General features: G+C 34.6%; 1 protein-coding gene across 2 annotated transcripts; it reads right to left on the bottom strand.

The window, feature by feature from the left end:
* Positions 1-369: 369 nt before the first annotated feature.
* Positions 370-6738, bottom strand: LOC130046360 (uncharacterized). Of its 2 annotated transcripts, none has more exons than XR_008798200.1 (3): positions 6484-6738; positions 3359-3479; positions 370-2483 (listed from the first exon to the last, which is right to left on the bottom strand). XR_008798200.1 is itself a non-coding variant. In XM_056148059.1 (3 exons), the coding sequence occupies exons 1-3, from the start codon at positions 6530-6532 to the stop codon at positions 2300-2302; spliced, it is 324 nt and encodes a 107-aa protein (XP_056004034.1). In that variant the 5' UTR covers positions 6533-6560; the 3' UTR covers positions 370-2299. The 2 variants fall into 2 exon arrangements, 1 of the variants encoding a protein (XP_056004034.1); XM_056148059.1 differs by having other exon boundaries at positions 3359-3449; positions 6484-6560.
* Positions 6739-22476: the final 15738 nt, after the last annotated feature.

Below are 22476 nucleotides of genomic sequence, written 5' to 3'. Positions count from 1 at the left end.
ACAAATGACGGTCATGTTATCACAAAAAATTACTGTCATGTTATCACAACAAATGACGGCCATGTTATCACAACAAATGACGGTCATGTTATCACAAAAAATGACGGTCATGCTATCACAACAAATGACGGTCATGTTATCACAACAAATGACGGTCATGTTATCACAAAAAATGCAGTGACTTGTTTAAACATCTTTTATTGTAATCTATTATATTAACAAATGGATCGGACATAAGCTGATTGCCTCATCTGTCCTGTACATGACGTAACAATCTAAATAGTAATGCACTGTTTTATACGTGGATGATGACGTTTAAGTAACATGGTACTTCAGCAGTACATCGACACACATATTTGAAATCAAAGATGAATTTGAAAAATTTATTTCATAAATACATAAATGACAGAGAATTAGATACCTCAAAAACTTTGTTCTATAAATACATAAATGACAGAGAATTAGATACCTCAAAAACTTTGTTCTATAAATACATAAATGAAAGAGAATTAGATACCTCAAAAACTTTGTTCTATAAATACATAAATGACAGAGAATTAGATACCTCAAAAACTTTGTTCTATAAATACATAAATGAAAGAGAATTAGATACCCCAAAAACTTTGTTCTATAAATACATAAATGACAGAGAATTAGATACCTCAAAAACGTTGTTCTATAAATACATAAATGACAGTGAATTAGATACCTCAAAAACTTTGTTCTATAAATGCATAAATCAAAGAGAATTAGATACCTCAAAAACTTTGTTCTATAAATACATAAATGACAGAGAAATAAATACCCTTTCCCTTCATTCGAACACAAGAGTTTACAATATACAAGTTCTCAATTCTAATTGCTGTGATATATAACACAAATTACGGATTTGGAAATTTGTAATATGTACTTTTAAAACCGTACATGGTTTCTTGAATAGTAGTATTTTCTGAAAATGGGGATGCACTAGGATGTTCTTCTAATAGCATTTACAGAGAAAGAGTATGTTTGTCGGAGTCATTAGATGCATGCTTGAGTTGAAGCTCTTGAACTTTTGAGAGATATTTAGTGAAGATAATCTTACTATTGTGAAATCGATACTTTCTTTGTTTCCATAAAATAGGCAGTAAACTACACTCCTCTCCTTCACCCCTATATCGTTCTTCCTGATTGCATGTTAAGTGGTTGAAGTGTTCTGATGACGTATTCGTAAGTAAGACCCCTGTAGCGTATGATGAGGCATCAAAAAGACGGATGGAATTTTAATTAAAAAGATGTCTACAATAATCACAGTTAAAGTCGTAATCAGTATCATAAACTGTCACTTAAATTGTCGTAAACACTCGCCTGTAATGTCGTAATTAGTGTCGTAAATTTTCACATCAAATGTCGTAAATACTCACATGGAATGTCGTAAATAGTGTCGTAAACGTTCACTTAAAATGTCATAAACACGCACATGCAATGTCGTAAATAGTGTTGTAAGCACTCACGTTCAATGTCGTAAATAGTGTTGTAAATACTCGTATATACTTTCGTAATCAGTGTCGTATACAGTCCCATTACAAACTATCGTAAATAGTAACGTGTAATTATTACATCGTAATTAGTGCAGTAAACATTCGCTCTCATATCCTTTAACAAACGCGCAGAGGAATAAAAGTATTTACCAGGTAAATAAATCAAGATGAAAGTAATAAAAACTATATATATGTAGAATGTAACATATAAAGATCTCAAAAACCACTGGACCAACATTTCTACTGGGGTTAAAGAATGTAAATATCTTTATAAAAATCTTCTTCCCATGTATAACAGGGCCAATGGTGATTGATGTTAGCGTTGTGGCCCATGGGCTCTCGTTCGTAGATTTAATTTTGATTTATGTTAAGTTGGTGTCATTGTAACGCTTATTCATTGTCCAGTTTTATAGTATAGTTCAAGTGCTATCATTTCCTTTGATGAATATGGTGCACTGCCAAATGATCTACACCTACTTGAGAGAGTTCTACTACAATGTGAATAGGAAGGAAAGTACTAGGGATTGTTTCTTTACCGGTGTCATCTAATATGACTTCCGCGTCTGTTGCACACTAATGAACTCTATTATGATAATACCTTCATTCATACAAGTGTAGTATAATAAATTGATAATTTCACTCATGTAATATAATACGACTTTTCGCACATTGGCGTACGTTAATATGGCTTTTATCACACACTGATGTATGTTGATATGACTTTTGTCACACACTGGGGTAGGTTGATACGACTTTTGTCACACACTGGCGGTTGTTAATTAATATGACTTCTGCCAAACCGTGGCACCGCAGCACTCACATGTCATGTTGACTTCCGCGTCTTCACAATGTCCACACTGTTTACACAGAAGAGTGCAGCAAATGCACATGAATATCAGTACGAAGAAACCCCCAAAAATCCCCAGAAACACGTACAGTACCGTCAGGCCCGTGGACGGAGACCTGTGGATAATCAATGTATTATTATTATTATTGTAAATTGATATACCGCTTTATCTAATCGATACAATTACCTCTGTGATGTAAAGCAATAGATACATAAAAAGATACAAAATAATATCAAACTGAAGTAACCATGTTTTTGGTTTGTTTCTATATAAAGATAACTGTTTACATGAAAGGTGGAGAAAACGAAAAATAAATATAGATTCCACTAGGAATACAAAATAAAGAGTTGGACAAACACGGACGCTGGATCCACCAGTGAAATTAGATACCAAATTAAATATTAAATGTAAGTTTAAAAAGAGAAGTTTTAAGTTGATTTTCTAATACAGTTAATGGATTTTCAACAGCGGGGGACAGCTCCACAGAGTTGATTAGAACACATTGAAGTCCCTCACCGTTGTTGGTGACGTCTCCATATGAGTGAAAAATTGTCCAGAGAGACGTTAAGCAAGATACAAACAATCAATCTTCTCCATCCGAGTGAAAAATTCACGAAAGGGGCGTTATACAATATACAATCAATCAATCGAATCATTGAAGAGACATAAAAACCACATGCAAGTGATAATGGGATAATAAATATATAAAGGTATAAGTTGATGAAAGAGAAGCTGAAGTCTTAAGGTTTAATGTCAGTAAAATATTCCAGTATGAAGTAGATGTGGGAGACGGTGGAATCTTTCATTTTGAGCTCTTTTAGATATATCGAATCGAGATATAAATAAAAGTGGATATTGCTACTAGATGAAACGTCCTTGATGTTCAGGTTTATACATGACGAATTGAATATCTATCTTGTATAGATCAAAATACTATGGTGAAAAAAGTGGACAGACCGACGAACAGAGTGAAAGTGAAGATCCCCTTACCCATCATCGTTGCCGCCGTCGTTGATGACAGCTGGGGTAGTTCCATTGTTGGTGGTACTGTTTGTTAACCCAGTAGAATTCACAACAGTTCCTATAACAGCATTAACACTGAGCAAACCTACTAATGAACGTAATAAAGTAATTACTCGCTGGTAAACACTAATGATGAATGTAATAAAGCAATTACTCGCTGGTAAACACGAATGATGAATGTAATAAAGCAATTACTCGCTGGTAAACACGAATGGTGAATGTAATAAAGCAATTACTCGCTGGTAAACACGAATGGTGAATATAATAAAGCAACTACTTGCTGGTAAACACAAATAGTGAATAAAGAAAACTATATTATGGCTAGCTCTAACTGATTCAATCAAAATATCAGAAATCAAAATGGTATGAGTAGTCAAACGAGTTTTCAGTGTACGAGTGCATTTATCAGACAATCTGGCAGTCTATCTATATGTGAATCAGAGGAAATTCTGGTTAACTATTTTACTGTCTATAGATTAGATTAAACTTTGGTATGAATTTACATATCCCCGGGGCTAAAAGCAAACAATCTCCTGTTTCTGAGATCCAAATATTCAAAATTTAATGAGGCAGGAAGGGTTTGTTTTTATTATCATTATTATTAATTTAATGAGACGGGAAGGGTTCGTTTTTATTATCATTATTATTAATTGTGGCATTAGTTTCCTTTCTTGTCAGATGATCATTTCGTATAGAGTTAGATACCTACTACATTTCTATGCTTGGTAAGTATATTTCCAATCACTCACTATTAAAACTGAATTATTTTTTTAAACACGTGCTTGGAAAAGTTTATTCATGGAGTAAAAATTGTACCCAAACTAAACCTTTGATTTCATTTTTTAAAACATCTTCTCTGAATGGTTGAAAGAGGAAATTTTCTTATTCCCCTTTCAAGATTTCGACAAACTGTTTCAATGCAGTAACTTCCAGCCTTAAATTAATTCTCCTTGACCTGGTGACAATTGTTTGATTAACAGAACATTGTACTAGTGGTATCTTAAAGACCACATGTTCCTGGTTTGTTTAATTCAATATTAATCAAGTTCACAATATCGCTAACATTAGATATTGTAGGTGTTTGTTTAATTCAATATTGGTTATATCTACAGTATAGAAAACACTAGATATTGTACGTGTTTGTTTAAATCCACATTGGTCAGGCCCATGATAAAGAAGGCATTAGACACTGCGAATTGTTTACTACATGGAGGTGTGAAATCTTTTGTTTATCATACAGACATGTTTACTACATGGAGGTGTGAAATCTTTTGTTTATCATACAGACATGTTTACTACATGGAGGTGTGAAATCTTTTGTTTATCATACAGACATGTTTATTACATGGAGGTGTGAAATCTTTTGTTTATCATACAGACATGCGTGTAATGCACGTACATCGGCTTCATTACTTTATCTGTGGAGACCTTCCTGTTTCATCACTTTATCTGTGGAGACCTTCCTATTTCGTTAGTTTACCTGTGGAGACCTTTCTCCTTCATTGGTTTACCTGTGGATACCTTCCTGTTTCATTACTTTACCTGTGGAGACCTTCCTGCTTCATTACTTTACCTGTGGAGACCTTCCTGCTTCATTACTTTACCTGTGGAGACCTTCCTGTTTCAATAGTTTATCTGTGGAGACCTTCCTGCTTCATTATTGTATCTGTGGAGACCTTCCTGTTTCATTACTTTACCTGTGGAGACCTTTCTGCTTCATAACTTTATCTGTGGAAACCTTACTGTATAAAATCCAGCATGTTTGGGTTTTAATGCGCAATATAAACAATACAAACAAGAAAAGTCAGCTACTTTTTATGCAATTCTTGTGTCACACTAATTTTAAAATTTGAATATCACGTAAATAAAACTGTCAATGATGACAATGGCGGGATTCCTTTACCTAAATGTAGGCTAATCATGACGAGTCTCCGTGGTGAAGCCCACGGTGGAAAACCCTGGTTCCCTGAACTAAGTACGCAATAACATCCTAGTAATTGTATTGAAGTCCAATAAAATAATATATATCAATATTATATAGATATAATTCACAGACTTAGCTCTCTGTAGATGGACTTCCCGGTAGAGTGTATAATACATGTACATATAATCAACATATTTAGCTCACCGTAGATAGACTTCCTGGTAGTTTATAGAATACATGTACATATAATCAACATATTCAGCTCACTGTAGATATACTTCCTGGTAGAGTGTATATATATATATATATATATATATATATATATATATATATAAATATATATATATATATATATATATATGTGTGTGTGTGTGTGTGTGTGTGTGTGTGTGTGTGTGTGTGTGTGTGTGTGTGTGTGTGTGTACATATAATCAACATATTTAACTCACTGTAGATAGACTTCCCAGTAGGGTATATATATACATGTACATATAATCAACATATTTAGCTCACCGTAGATATACTTCCTGGTAGAGTATATAATGCATGTAATCAACAGATTTAACTCACTATACACAGAATGGCCGGTAGAATACTATATAATTAGAATTCACAGATTTAACTTAATATATATCGAGAGATTAATTGATAGTTTGTAATTATAATAAGCGGATTTAATTCACTATATATTTAGATATTAATTAAAAATGTGTAATTCTAATAAGTAGATTTAACTCACTGTAGATAGAGATTAATTAATAGTTTGTAATTATAATAAGCAGATTTAATTTAACTCACTATATATAGAGATTGATTAGTAATGTGTAATTAGAATAAGCAGGTATAGATAGAGATTAATTAATAGTTTGTTATTATGATAAGCATATTTAACTTACCATAAATAGAGATTAATTAATAATTTGTAATTATGATAAGCATGTTTAACTTACTATAGATAGAGAGATTAATTGATAGTTTGTAATTATAATAAACATATTTAACTTACTATAGATAGAGATTAATTGATAATGGGTAATTATAATAAGCATATTTAACTTACTATAGATAGAGATTAATTGATAATGAGTAATTATAATAAGCATATTTAACTCACTATACATATAGATTGATTAATAATGTGTAATTAAAATAAGCAGGTTTAACTTACTGTAGATAGAGAAAACACACATAGGAAGAAGTCTGCACTTTACAGTCATTCTGTCAAAGAGAAGTTAATCTAAATTATAAATATGTAAATAAAAGGATTCATATTTATGTCGTTCACAAACCGGAACTCGTCACGGGAATTCCCCTGCGATCAATGTGAGATAGGTGTGTTCTTCGTCATCGCTTGTTGTAGAACAGATTACAGTGTATATTTCCACTACATGAAATACCTCTCAGTAGTTTTCCCAAACAAGTGTACAATTTACAGTGTTTTAAGGATGGTTCAGCTACTATGTTTCCCCTGTATTTCTCTGTATAATGTTTCTACGCAGTAAACTGGAAATTTTACAATAAATCCTGTGTAGATCTTGATAAGCGAGGGTGAAATACAGAGTGTGCTTTAAAGCAAAACAAAGTATCTCTGTATATATTCCCTCTTTTCCCCAAATGACTCGCGCTCCTTGATTACAATGTACATATATTTTAAAACTTCTTTCTTTTTTGTGAAGAGTGTGCAACACATTATTCTTACACGTCTAGTCATCATTTGTAAGTGTTTATTATGTGTGTGTTATAGTTGTTTTGTTTTTTACGTTGTTTTTTTTTAAGATTATGAAAATGAATCTAACACCTTTAGTCATGATTGGCAGTTTCAAGTATTTGTTTTCCGTAGTAAATTTCCATATCGCAATAAATCAGATAATATATACATAGTAATAATAGTTTACAACTGTTAAACAACCAGGCTACAATATGAGTTTCTTTGATTAGCATAATGAATAACTTTAACAAACTTTGGTTTTTCTAAAAACCCATGAGAAAATAACATAGACTAACATCCCCCCCCCCCCAAATGTACTAATTAATGTTTGCCCTTCATTGAATGTACTAATTGATATGTACGCTTCATTGAATATACTGATTAATATGTACGCTTCATTGAATGTACTAATTAATTGGTACACTTCATTGAATGTACTATTTAATATGAATACTCTATTGAATGTACTAATTAATATATACCCTTCATTGAATGTACTAATTCATATGTACCCATCATTTTATGTTCCCAATTAATATTTACCCTTCATTCAATGTATTTAGAATTAATGTGTACGCAACATCAAATGTACTGATTAATGGATACGATTGAATGAATGTACTAATTAATATGTACACTTCATTGGATGTACTAATTAATATACATGCTTCGTGGAATCTACTTATTCATATATACACTTCATTTAACGTATTAATTAATATGTACCCTTTTTTGAATATACTAATTAATGTATATCCTTCATTGAATGTACTAGTTATTATCTACGCTTCATTGAATGCACTAATTAATATCTACAATTAGTTGAATGCACTAATTAGTATATACACTTCGTTGAATGTACTAATTAATGTGTACCCTTTATTGAATGTACTAATTAATATCTACACTTCATTGAATGTACTAATTAATATATGCACTTCGTTGAATGTACTTAATAATATGTGCCCTTCATTGAATGTACTAATTGATATTTACGCTTCATTGAATATACTAAGTAATGTGTAAGCTTCATTGAATGTACTAATTAATGTGCACCCTTCATTGAATGTAGTAATTAATATACGGCCTTCTTTGAATGTACTAATTATTAATTTATGCTTCATTGACTGTACCAACTAATTGATGCGCTTCATTTAATATACTAATTAACATGTATGTTTCATTAAATGTACTAATTGATATATCCTCTCCATTGAATGTACTAATTAATATGTACAGTGTAAGCTTCACTGAATGTACTAGTTAATATGTAAGCTTCATTGAATGTACTAATTACTATTTACCCTTCATTGAATGTTCTAATTAATATTTACTCTTCACTGAATGTACTAATTAATGTGCATGTTTCATTGAATGTATCAAACAATATATACGCTGCATTGAATGTACTAATTAATATGTACGCTTCATCTAATGTACTAATTAATATGTATGTCTTATTGAATGTACTCATTAATATTTACCCTTCATTGAATGTATTAATTCATATCTACACTTAATTGAATGTACTAATTAATAGGTACACTTCATTGAATCTTCTAATTATGAAGTATGCTTCACTGCATGCAGTAATTAATATTTACGCTTCATTGAATGTGCTTGTTAATATGTACATTTCATTGACTGCACTAATTAGAATTTACCCTTCATTGAATGTACTAATTAATATGCACACTTCATTGAATGTACTGATTAATATGTATGCTTTATTAAATGTACTAATTAATAAATATTCTTCATTGAATGTACTTATTAATATGCACACTTCACTGAATGTATTAATTAATACCTACACTTCATTGAATTTACTAATTAATATGTACCCTACAATGAATGTACTATTTAATAATTATGCTTTATTGGATGTACTTATTAATGTATACGCTTCATTGAATGTAGTAATTTTAATGCACCCTTCTTTGACTGTACTAATTAATTGGTAGACTTCATTGAATGTACTTTATACACCTTCAAACTCACGGATTTTTCTTACGAGTCCTTACCGATCTCCGACTCGTAGTCAATCGCAAGCATTCGTAGATCACTCGTAGGTACCGTTAATAACTCGTCACAACTCGCACACACTCGTAAGGATACATGAAAGTAGGAGCAAATGAGATGTCAAAAAAAAAAATTCACGATTGTCCACGGATTTCATTTTCCTTAAATAACCCGTAAATAAATTGCAACAATCCGTAAATATCGTAAACTGGTCGCAAGAACACGTAAACTGCTCGTAAGAATCCGTAAAACACTCGTAATTGTTTTTTTTTTTTACGAATCTTTGCGGTTTGTTTACGATATGTTACAGATAGTTTACGAGTTATTTACGGATTATTACGAATGCGTAAGTGATATTTACGATTTCATTGACGACGGGTTACGATCGCTTTACGAATTGTTCAGAGTCATTACCAGCGTTTTACGTATACACACGATTACTTTACAAGTACATACTAAACTCTACGATTAAGGAAAAGTATAAAAGACGCAAAATCTGACGGTTTCTTTCAGTTGTTATCAAGACATTAACAAAGTTATAGAGATTTTGCTAAACAATATACTTATATGCTGTTACAAGTAATGTCAGTTGTGGAGTGATGATATAAAGCCAATACGGAATATCAGAACCATTATTTCGTCTCCAATTCCGTTCCGGTTTTAATATTTATTATATCCAGCGAAATCACGTTTTCTGCGTGAATTTGCGCAACTTTTTCAGTAAACAAACACATGTAACTTACTTACTATCAGATATAGAGAGTTTATAGGGACAGTTCAGCGTCGTATTTGAAAGTTGAGGGGTGGGGAACAAAAGAAACAACCGGCACCCGTTATATTAATATGAGAAATCTTAGCAAGAAAAGCAGTTCTGCACATACTCCTAAATCGCAAAGGAGGGGGGGAGGGGTATCCTTTAGTACATGTATGAGTTCCATCAATTTAACCTTGCATTTACTCTACACATTCACCGCTACTATTAACTATATCAAGTGATCGGCTAATAAATCGATCTTAATCGCACTAATAACAAATGTATGTGATAATCTTACGCGATGTCAGGAAAAGGGGGTGGTGGTATGGAGATATATCTCCGCTGCCAAACTTCAGAAATTTAATCCAATATCTCATGTTTTAGTATCAGGGCATTCATTTGCAACATTATGAAAAATAATCGTCAAACCAGGCAGATACTTTTGTATCAGAAATGAGTTGACTTTAGACATCACCAATTTGTATGTACAAGAGTTGCCCAAGCGACGAATAATTTTCGCAACTTCTTTTTCTGAGGAGTTCCAAAATTTTCTAGTTCCGATATCCCGTATTGCGAACACTTTTGAGTCAAAAACGTAAATAATCGTAACTTACTACTAACTATTCGTAACAGCACGTTATCAACACGTTGACAGGCCGTGGCTTACATGTAAAAGCTAAGCTAAATCGTAAATTTCCATAATATACTCGTAACAATCCTTAAAAAGCTTGTGAAATATCGTAAGTTCCTCGTATTTATCCGTGTTCACTCGGAACAAATCGCAAGTGTTTACTGTAAATGAATCTCAAGAACTCGTAATAAACCGTAAATGGACAGTAACTACTCTTAAAACGTTCTTAAATAGCTCTTTAAAGTGTCTAAATCGTAACAATTCGTGTACTTTTACGGATTTGTGGAATGCGTAAGGAACCGTAAGAAAAATCCGTGAGTGTGAAGGTACCATTAACGTTAGAAAGATTTTGATTTCTTCAAAATGCACATGTGGTTTGGTTGGTTGTGTATCGTTTAACGTCCCGCTCAAGAATTCTTCACTCATATGGAGACGTTAGCACTGCTGGCGAAGTGCTGCAAGATTTGGACCTATGTTCGGCGCTTTCGGTCTTTGAGTAAAGAAGGAGAAATTTAGTAAAATTGAGTCAAGATTTACAGATACATTGGATATGCTTAGATTTTTTTTTATTCCCAGACAGTGGCGGATTTAATGGGGATGTGGGTATAACTATACCCTACAAATAAAAGCCTTGGATAATGTCCTTAAGATCCTTAAAACGAATATCAATGTGTCCCACCACCAATATAGAGTCCACAACACGTACATCTTACTTGAAAGGCCGAATTCTTCAAACTGTGGGTATATTTTTATTTAGTTTCTTAAAGTAATATTACATAATTTTAAAAAAAACCTTATACGGTAGCAATTTAATGCACCAGATGCGCATTTCGACAAATGATGTATCTTCAGTGATGCCCAACGGAAACATTTGAAATCCAAAATAACAATAAACTTGTAAGAGCTATTTTAGGGGAAAACAAAGTGCCAAAAAGTGGAGTCAAATTCGTCTAAGAATAAGAGCTATGCATGCGATGTTCATTGACCTTGAAGGATAGCAGTTCTCAATTGAGGAACTTGCTGTTAATCAAAGTTTATGTATTTTGAGATCATTGAACTTAAATTTGACTTTAATTTTACACCTGGTAGAATATGATATGTCATTTGTTTAGTAGGAACCACCGCATCAAATCTAAAAATGTTTCATCACTCTGTCTATTAAATTCCGTTCTGCATTTTAAAAACATCCCCCTTTTGAGAATTTTTTGGATCCGCCACTGATTTCAACGCCCATCTTTCAATGTTATCAAGAATAACAACTCCTTCCTTGTTCATTTCAAACCATTAAAATATACAAGAGTTATCTGTCTTTAGGAAGCAGACGACACTTGCTGCGAAAAGGGAAAGTGATGCCGAAGCTGAATGAAGCTTATTTTAGAGATAGTTCCAGGTACCAAGCAAAAAATGAGTGTCAGGTACAATATTATTAGGTACTATTTAATTGTCTGGTTATTTGTCTTGAGCTGTATAAAAGAAATATTTAGGTCTAGTTTTACATCCAGTCTCGCGAGTCTGGTGATCCCCATTAAATTGTTTTTGATATATTCTTCAATGATATATAATCCATCAAGTCACACTGCCCGCATCCTCTTGCAGTGTAGATTCCAGTTTGTAGACACAATGATCTCAGACTGCGGCTACAAAAATATGGACAAACAAAACATCGTGAGCAGTAAGGTTAATCAAATGTTTGTCATATATCAGCTGCAATAATGTAGCCCTATCCGATTTTCTTTTCTTCTGACCCCACCCCCCCCCCAAAAAAAATCGGAGAGCTACAGTATTGTTGCAGCTAGTCACATGTCTTCCTAAGATCCACAATAGTTATTGGTATATATAGTTAAATTGATATGCTTGCATCCTCATGGAGTTAAAAAAAATAACATCTTTTCAAATGCACTGAGGCTACAAAATATGGGCTTACAAAATTGATATGTAAGCATCCTCATAAAGTATATACTCATGTTTATTCATACCATGACTCCTGAGGTCAGTGTGAGGTCACAAGAGGGTTACAGAGGAAAAGGTGTTATTTTTCTAAGATAATTTCAGTTTTCAAAACAATATACGCACACAGGCACCTGAAGTGTGGATAGCTTGTGTAGGTCTGATGTACATATAGCCACCTCTCCTTTTTCTAGAATGAAATCTTTTGATACAGAACCATAATTTATTCAAAATATGGTATTTCCCCACCGATCATCCTCAGAAGTCGTTCTGAATAGTCATTTTCTACCTTCTATAAGCTTTTGAGATGACCACTTGTGAGATACAAAGGTACGCAACAAATCATGTAAAAAAACACAGGGGGCTACCTGCTTCGATATCAATTTACAGGGTATATACCAACTTTACCACAGGAATTTCTGCAAATATATCGTCAGGCTAATGTTGTTCTACCTATGTTTTTCTTCTGAATCCCATGTCATTCATTGTATTTGTCATATTCTGCTAAAATTACTACACATGCAGTATTTAAACCTGTGAGGTAAGTTTTAAATACAGATTGGAGATGTGTAATGTTCGTAGCTAGTTACTTTTCATCCCCTTCAACATACCAGGGAATGTTTTCTGCATGATGCACGAGCACTTATACGTCGCATTTCACCATAGCAAATTTGTCATCAATACGAGCTTGTTTTTCATGTTATCGGTACATGTATATGTATCTTCTACAGCTGCTGGTCTTTAACTGACCCCAGCCCTACATCTGTCACGTAAATGTATTGTCTACACCTGCTGGGCTTTAACTGACCCCAACCCTACATCTGTCAGGTAAACGTTTTGTTTTAACCCATGTTTCTTCTATGACCTTTAATTTTGTTTTGAAATTTTGTTTTTATTTTTTTTTCTCTGACAAGTAGTGATGAGTGTTGGTAGTTTTTTTTTCTAAATGCCCATCCTGGTAGAGAGAATATGCCGCTTGACCAGCAGCACTGTTCGGGTCAGTGGTCATCTCCTGCACCTCAAGGCCAATCTCACAGATGCGTTCTGATATACCATTCCTACCTAGGTAGCATCGCTTTCTTTTATTGTGTAGCATTAGATGGTTTGTCTCTCAGACCTCAGGACTACAGCAATGCTGGGCCGTGCCCTCATCTAGTAAATAACCATGCTTTAAGCAAATTCCAATCTTTTTGCCATTTTAATTATTTCACGTTTTGAGGTGATAGTTTCATTAAATAATTACACAGTTTGTGTTGCTGCAAGAATGTCTCACCCCCCCCCCCCCCACTTCCACCCCCACCCCCCGCACAAAGTAGAGGGGTTATAATAGATATTATCAGTCACCCACTCGCGATTACAGGGGGTTATTGTAGTGTCGTCATCACTCACCCAGCCCCGAGTACAGGGGGATATTGTAGTGTCAACACTCACCCACCCCCGAGTAGAGGGGTTATTGTAGTGTCATCACTCACTCACCCCCGAGTACAGGGGGACATTGTAGTATCGACACAGCCACTCACCCACCCCCAAGTACAGTGGGTTTTTGTAGTGTCATCACTCACCCACTCTCGAGTACAGGCGGTAGTGTAGGCGCCATTCCCTGTAAACAAGGATTACATGTGGGTACACATTTCTCCTTGACGTCCACCGCCTAGCAACATCTGTGACTTGATCATTTCAGCCGCATTTACTTTCTGATGTTTAGCCATAACTTATCGCTGGATTTTTAGGGACTTGATTGAAAGAGGAGTGTTAGCGGAGAGAAGATTTTTCTCATCACTTCATTACCTGCTGTTGGAGGCTGGCTACTTTAATAAACATTGCTGTTGTCTTCCTGAGGTGTATCAATCAGTGGAAGTTTTCATTTCCTCTAAGAAGAGTCGGAGCAGTATTCATTTTTCTCGTAAGAAGTTCAGATTGTAGAGAGCATGAAGGCAGCTATTATAGTTATATCCCTTAGACTAAATTATAACACAGTACTTACTAATAATGTGATTTCAGATACTGCTGTTTGAATGCTTTTAGTCTGGTCATTTGTCAAAGGCATTATTTATGACTGCATGTATTGCCTCAGTTTACATATCATTATCTGCATAGAACTAAACATCTAATGGTAGATTTCATGTATCCGACACTTTATGAATATATTTTCAGTTCACCTGAATCTCTCGGTTAACCTAATGGTATTGTTCTGCGTCCATTGTCGTGCGTCTTCCACCAACAATTGAAAAGTTGTATACGCCCATCTTTAAATGTGTATTGTGGGCAGCGATGTTTGTACGTTTGTCCGTCCATTAGAGCTTTCCGGTTTCTATTTTCATTTTTTTTATCAAGTATCAAACTGAAAGTTATTGGTCAGTCAAAAGACAATGGAAACAGGACAGCAAGATTATTTCCTGTCTCAGACTCTCTTAAAAGCAGAAGTGGCCAGGTTACTCTACCATCCGATCCATTTCTGGAGATCGTTTTATCGAGCTGGTAAAATTCCTCTCTTTTTAGCTCACCTAGTCTATAAACACTGATTATCCCTTGTCTATTGTCTGTTCGTTTGTAAACTTTACACTTCTTTAGTAATACTTAATCCAGTTTCAACCAATCTCATCCCCTGTGGATCCGGGTTAGAATAGGTCCTCGGTACCCCTTGCATGTCGTAGAAGGCGTTTAAATGGGGTCCTTCGTATGATACCGCAAAAACCTAGGTCCTGTGTCACAGCAGGTGTGACATGATAAAGATCCCGACCCTCCCTTCTCGAAGACCATAAGCGCCAAACATAGGCCGAAATGTTCCAGCCCTTCACCGGCAGTGATTACGTCTCCATCTGAGTGAAATATTCTCGAAAGGGACATTAAACAACATTCAATCAATCAATCAAACTCACTACAGAGCATAATTGGGTAAAGGCATTCAAAATTGATCAAATCCAGGGTTCCACCCCAGGGGTAGGATTGGGTAACAACAATTGATCATTTTATTTATAAACTGGAACGTATTTATAGGAATAATCGTAATCAAGAAGTAGGGTGGGGCCACAATAGGGGATCAAAGTTTTAGGTGTGTAGACACAGGGAAACTCTTTAAACATTTTATCAAGCTAGGAAAGTCAGAATTTAACTTTATTATTTACTCCTAGTTAACGTGGCTAATAACAAAACACATATCTGTTATGGTAAGTTTGATAAGAAATGTTTGAAATGTAACATATAATGAAAAAATGTTTCATCAGTATTTAATGAGCCAGCCGTTTTCATATATCCATTGGTCTAAAGGAACAGCAAGTATTCTCAAATGACCAGAAATAATCTGAGTTAATAGCCGACTAAGTGACCCTGAAGTACAAATAATCTAGCCCTGTATCTGTGTGTGTTCATCTGAGAATGAGAACTTGCTCCATTTTTGTATTTCAGAGAGGTTTTCGCATCTGGTGCATCAAAATTGGCACCGTATAAGTTTCACATTCAATGCTACTTTTTCGAGCAACTTCTCTGTTCGGACATACAGTGCTTTCCATTCTGCTGATAATGGATCAGGCAGCTCCATTTAATGTCAGGGTAGGTGTCGCCGTTCCCACCAGTCTCAAAGTACACAACATCTTACATGAAAGGTGGAGATAATAAATAATGATCAATCTTATAACTTCTATATGCAATACAACATAGACAGTTGGGCAAACACGGACCCTTCGTTACACCAGAGATGGAATCAGGCGCCTAGCAGGAGTAAGCATTCCCTGTCGACCGGAATACACAAACTTGCGATCCCACCTTAAACCTGGGAATCGTGTTATGAACAAACTTATTATCCAGCATTGACCCTGTCAATCATGGCGTGTTTTATATCGATTGTTAGGCCGTTCTTGGCACGCTGATTCTGACTGCGGATAACTCCGTTTACCTGATCAGGATATAGGGGTCATGGCGGGTATGACCGGTCTCGAGGGAATACTTACTCCTCCTAGGCCCCTGATCCCACCTCTGGTGTGTCCAGAGGTTCATGATTGCCCAAGTATCCATATTGTATTGCTTATAGGAGTTATGATATTGATCACTATTCGTTATCTTTAACTTTCACAAAGTAAAGTTAAACAGCATTACTTTACCTCGATAATATGACAAATTTACTGACACAGGGATGTGATGATACGGGGACATCAGCTGATTTCTACAAAAGCTTTGCCTAAAACTTACACTTGGGTTTGGTTTATGCTCGGGTTCGATAATTCAAGCGATGAACGTATCATAGGCTTAGTTCGATCATCAACCATAATGAATGTCTAGTTGACTTTCAAAACTTCATTCTGAATGCCTAACATCCTTTTGGACCTTCCGTGCGCATGTCTGGTTATTATAATTTAAACATTATATACGCATAGGTTGTTGTTTGGTAGACCAGGCACGCACAGTAACACCTCTTCCGATTTCGACCATAGGTAGATCGTACTATTGTTCAACTTTAGTTAAAATAATTGATGATCAAACTAAACCAAAATGGTGTCAGTGGTGTGTATCAGTTTGCTTTAGTACAATTGGTTTTCTGTGGATTCCCTTTTCTTCGATTTCAGTTCGTTGAAAGAAATGCAATCAATTAGAAAGCACTTAGCCCTAGTAATAGTTTGCCAGTGGGGATGTTTTCGTACGACTCCATTTCTAAACATGATTCATGCCATCTTGTTCAACCATATTGTATGTTTACTTATGCCAGCATTGACTGTTAAACCACTGGGGCGTGTATAGAAAGATCACTCCATTATATAAAACATAAAGAAGGAGAGACGCCATTTTGCATACCCGATCGCTTCAACCACTATTTACTCATTTAAAAGAAGGTAATGTGAAAATTCGCTCCAGTTTTCTGAGGTGAATGTTTTTATTTTTTTCTAAAGAGAAAAATAGTTATTAAACTGATAGCGAGTTGTTTATACGATATCTTAGTTCAGCATTTAAATAACATCGCACATAAAAGTTACCTAGCGCAGATGTATGTATAGACAGGTCGAATATCTGTTTATCAAAAAGAAATCGGTACTTGTGCATCTATACAAGCGATGACTTGTGGAAACTATATCTAATGCCTACAATGTATTTCCTTTGTTGTTGTTTTTTTTTCCGTTATAAAAACAAAATTGCGAAAATGAGGGTAACTCGTTGATTTCAGCAGAGGTTAAAACTAATTTTACACACATGGACTTGTTTTTTTTCTTCTTAGTTATGAATTCAATGAAGTTATAGATAAACCAAATGGGCGATACTGTGCAAGATGTTGTGCAAATAGTTTGGACAATTTTGTACGCGTTGTAGAAAATAATGGAGAATAACTTTATTATTACAATAAATAATGTGCATTACATCACTGTTGTAACATACCTATGTAACATGTTGTTATAAGGGTGGTTTACTTTCTGATAGGTCGCAAATCTATCTTTAGGACATATACAAATGCCCCTATGTTTAAATGTTTTACGAAGGTTTCCTGCAATTTCTTTCTCCCCATTCGTATTTATTAATAATGGTAACGGGGGAAGATCTGTAAAAAAAACAAACACTCACTTGAAAAACTATTAACAATAATACACATAGAATATTGTGATTACATAGTAGATATGTTTAAAGGGTTAAATTGGTTGGTAAGGAAATATACATTTAGGGTTTTATTATGATTTACATGGGGTAATGTTTTGGTAATAGACTTAGCATCTGTATCCTCAGTTCTCGCCAATACCAGGTGACTGTACATGTCCACGGGGGTTCTTATTTAGTAAAATTTGAAGGTAACTCAAAACTGACGTATTTGAGGAAACACATAATTGTGTACCTGAAGGATATTGCATACACAAATAATTCAGAGAAAACTTCGTGTGTTTTAACAACGTAAATCAATAATACATAGACGACGATCGCATGGTGATGTATAAAGACACTTCTTGTTCTGTTTAAAACAACAATGACATTGGACTGGTTTTCAATCAACATATGAAAATTCAATTTGGGGTAAACAGAAGAATAATGGTGGATGGAAGAAGAACCATAGCAATTTTTCACTGATACGAAGACGTCACCATTGTCGGTGACGGGCTACAAAAGTTAAGATTATATGCATTCTAGGCACTTTCGTTCGTTGAACAGGGAGGGATCTTTAAGTATCGTATCATAACTGCTGTGACACAGGGTCTCGCTTTTACGACCTCATCCGAATGACCACGTCATTTAGTAGACTCTGACGCCAAGCAAGAAGACCTACTATAACCGGTATCCCCACGGTAAGGAGCGAGGGATTTTTATCGTGTCACACCTGTTGTGACACGGGACCTCATTGCTTGCGATCTCATCTGAAGTCGCATCTTGCGATCAGCAATGGCAGCAAATCATTAAAGATAGCAATCCGTGGCAGTCTTTTTCTGATCTGACAAGATCTTAAGATTTTCCACTGCATCTCAGAAAACGATAATCCATTTCTGTAAACAATGTTCATATCCATGCATTCTATGAATGGTTTCACGGAAAATCCCTATAGAGATTGTACGAACGAGGTAAGGGAGCAGTATATTTTTAATTAATTATCAAAACAGTGTTTAATTTAGTGAATAACAGCGTGTTTCAAGTCATTCTTTTAAACATGATAATAATTTCAGTGGCAAGGGAAATTAAAGATCATGAACAATCTTTGTTTGATTAAATTCCTGGAATGATATGAAACTCTGGAATTGGATAAGCATTTAAATACATTTTATTTCATCAATATACAGGGATTAGTTACATGTTCTAACAACTACCATATACAAATATGCTGTAATTTGTTGATGTACATATGTTTTGAACATATTTTATTGTACATACATAATATACAAAAGGATCAGAAACAAGTTCAAATAACTTACGAGTTATTCTCCTTAATGTACATATAAGTATTAGAAAGTCAGAAATTTTATATCTTACAGGCAATATGCATCCTTACTAATTTGTAATGCATGTATTATATAAAAAAAACATACTCTATGAATATATATCATATATAAATGGACCGGTCGCGGTAGTTCAGTGGTATAGAAATTCTGATAATAAGGAGTGATAATAAGAAAAAATGTATTGACCTTGAAGACTAGTATTTCATTAATATATGATCTTAAGACCTCTAAACTATGGTAAACCATTATTCTTAATCAGAACAAGTTCGGATTCACATAGCTCTTTATGTTGCGATATCAGAATTTCTAGAATGCGGCTTTAATTTGTCAGACCTTGAAAAATATATTACCTTGAAAAATAATACCGAATCTTTTTCCCTAGACTTCTCTCCTATTCACCTCTTGATTTTAATACTAGGTCTACGTCTTTTGATTGACCTTGTTTGTTGTTTAATCGTGTTCTTCTGGCAATCATTATTTTTCGCTGTTTACCATATCCGAATCATAATGGTACGGACTACCAAATATTGTTTTGAACTTAATCACTCCACATCATTATTTCCCCACCATTTTATTCCATAATCACATTGTTTTGGAAGTTTTCCCTCTAAATTTATCTGATTTCTGAAATTATCAAGACTAATTCTATTTTCACCCCGACCCGACCATGGTACAAACTCTCTAAACCATCGTCAGTAAACACGCTTTACAACGAAACGAAACCACCACCATTTATATCAGATGCCTAGTAGTGTATCAGCCCTGATACACCTGTCTTGGCTAGGGTGAGACAGCTGGAAGTAGGTAGGGCTGCCTCGCCCTAAGAGCCGAGATATCTCTGTCTTGGCCCGTTGTCAAGGGGCTGTCTCGCCCTCAAATTTCAAATGGCTATTTTTGTCTTTAATCTTTTGAAATCTAACATAACTACATGAAAAAATTATGTTAGACACACATTTTTTTCAAATATAATACTTTCTTCCACGACAAAATTTAATTTTGGCAGAAAAATTAAATAAAAACGTTTTCAAAAACTATCTAAGCAAAGGGGGGTAACCCATATAACAACTGTTTATTTAGAACAATAACACGTTTAACTTCATTTCAAAACAATCAATGTTCTAGGCGACAGAAAACAGTAGGAGGATTATGGAGGGTGATTCTGAAGCATTTTCAGAAATTCCCGGTCCTAATGGAGATAAAATGTTAATTTACAGCAATTTTGATGTAGAAAACTGTTTTAAAACGATTTCTGAAATATAAAATCCCGAGGACTTGGCAATAAAACGAGAAAAGCAGAACCATTATCTTCCGACGTACTTCAACGACTTATAGATGCTAAACAGATGGGAAACGGTAAAAAAAAAAAAACTTACTTCAGTATAAGGTAACATTCCCTTTAGCAAAGAAATAGCAGCATCAGACGTTCATACGATGACGCCACGTAAACAAAGTTCTACAACTCTTACAAATTATATGAAATATTGAAAACGGGCGAGTTGGTGAATCCGAAAAAAATAAATAAAAATAATTCACTTATTTCCAATTTTAATATCAATTAGCCAGTCCCTAGGAGTTGCTTAATAGAATATGCATGTACATGAACAACACAGCGATAGATATGACGGGTTTCTCAGCCAAGCAGTAATTCAGTTAATTCTAGACCACATGAGGGGATGTCCATAATTAATCATCCAATTACCGTGACCAGCAATGGAATAAAGCTACAAAACCCAGACTTTAGTATGTTTCACAATGCCAATAGTACTGGAAACATATCCATTAAAGTAAACTTACTGAAGAAATGAAATAGTCAAATATCGTTGTACAGTATACCATGTATTTATGTTTGGGTCAATACCCCCCCCCCCCCCCCCCTCCAATTTAAAAAAAAATGTTTATCGACTTGTTGTGTTTTAGGTATATGATATAAACAATATCACTCTAATGTTGATCTCGGACCTGGGATTGCCCCTCGAGTGATCTCGGCTCTCGCCCTACGGGCTCGGGCCGATATCAACTCTCGGGGCCAATCCCAGGTCCGAGATCAACATTCGAGTGTGATATTCTATATGTATCATTCAGTACAACAGTGTATCACTCTTGTCACCAATGTACTTTATCGATACTTGTCGTTTGTGCGAGTTATTTGTTTATGTAATATATGTATCTTGATAAAGACGCGGGTTGTGTCGAAAATTTGAGTTTTGAATAACCAACAGTGACGTGACCTTTTCAGAGCTTTTATATATCCATATCTATCTATCTATCTTTATATATATATATATATATATATATATATATATATATATATATAAAGCACTAAATAATCACAACTAGGTACTGAAAATTTTCGCCCCAGACCGGGGTCGAACCAGCGACGTACGGCACCCACCGCCTAGCAAGATTGTCAAACCAGTGCGTAAGTCCACTCGGCCACAACGACTTCCCTAAAAAGGAAGCTTTGTTATGCTCCTAAAGCGCCACTTATACACACTGATGCAATCCCACACAGTCGCTGTGTAATTCAGTGCACAACTAGGTACTGAAAGTTTTCGCCCCAGCCCGGGGTCGAACCAGCGACGTACGGCACCCACCGCCTAGCAAGATTGTCAAGCCAGTGCGTAAGTCCATATATATATATATATATATATATATATATATATATATATATATATATGAGCAATTAGATATTCAGTTTCATTTATGAAAGTGATTTTACATTGTATATGCATGGTACTTTATTGAATTATAGAGTCAATCCTGATATATTGTCCGACCTTTAGATTTTCCGAGGGAAGCTTCTTCCCATAGAAGGGTATGACAATATTGTTGTTTTTTGTTTTTTTTTTTTGTTTTTTTTTTTGTTTTTTTTTTGATTGATTACTTTTCATGATAATTTACAGGAGAACTATTATTTGCAAAATGATGTATCTGTATAGTTAGATAAACGTATTTTGATGGAAATCAGTCAAATTAAATATCGTTTAGCATAGGCTTTGATTGTTAAGTTAATAATATATCATTGTTTTATCATATATCAGGGCTATCTTTAGAGATATATTGTGTATTCCATCACTTCGCCCGAATAAATATATTGAGACGAAATCCTACTGGCGTTTAGTCAGTCATTATTGTTGGGAGAAACCCTGTTACATAACATTTTCATCACGAGTTCTTGACAAAGTGAAGATTCAAGTTTT

Source organism: Ostrea edulis, chromosome 8, assembly GCF_947568905.1.
Source record: "Ostrea edulis chromosome 8, xbOstEdul1.1, whole genome shotgun sequence".
In the NCBI taxonomy this organism is placed as follows: domain Eukaryota; kingdom Metazoa; phylum Mollusca; class Bivalvia; order Ostreida; family Ostreidae; genus Ostrea; species Ostrea edulis.
This window is presented reverse-complemented; position numbering and strand designations above follow the sequence as displayed.

Coding starts and splice junctions, on each gene's coding strand:
- LOC130046360 (XM_056148059.1), bottom strand. CDS start 6,532: ATGACTGTAAAGTGCAGACTTCTTCCTATGTGTGTTTTCTCTATCTAC. Junction 3,450..6,483: donor GTGTGTTTTCTCTATCTACA/GTAAGTTAAACC, acceptor ATGCTGTTATAG/GAACTGTTGTGAATTCTACT. Junction 2,484..3,358: donor GACGGCGGCAACGATGATGG/GTAAGGGGATCT, acceptor GATTATCCACAG/GTCTCCGTCCACGGGCCTGA.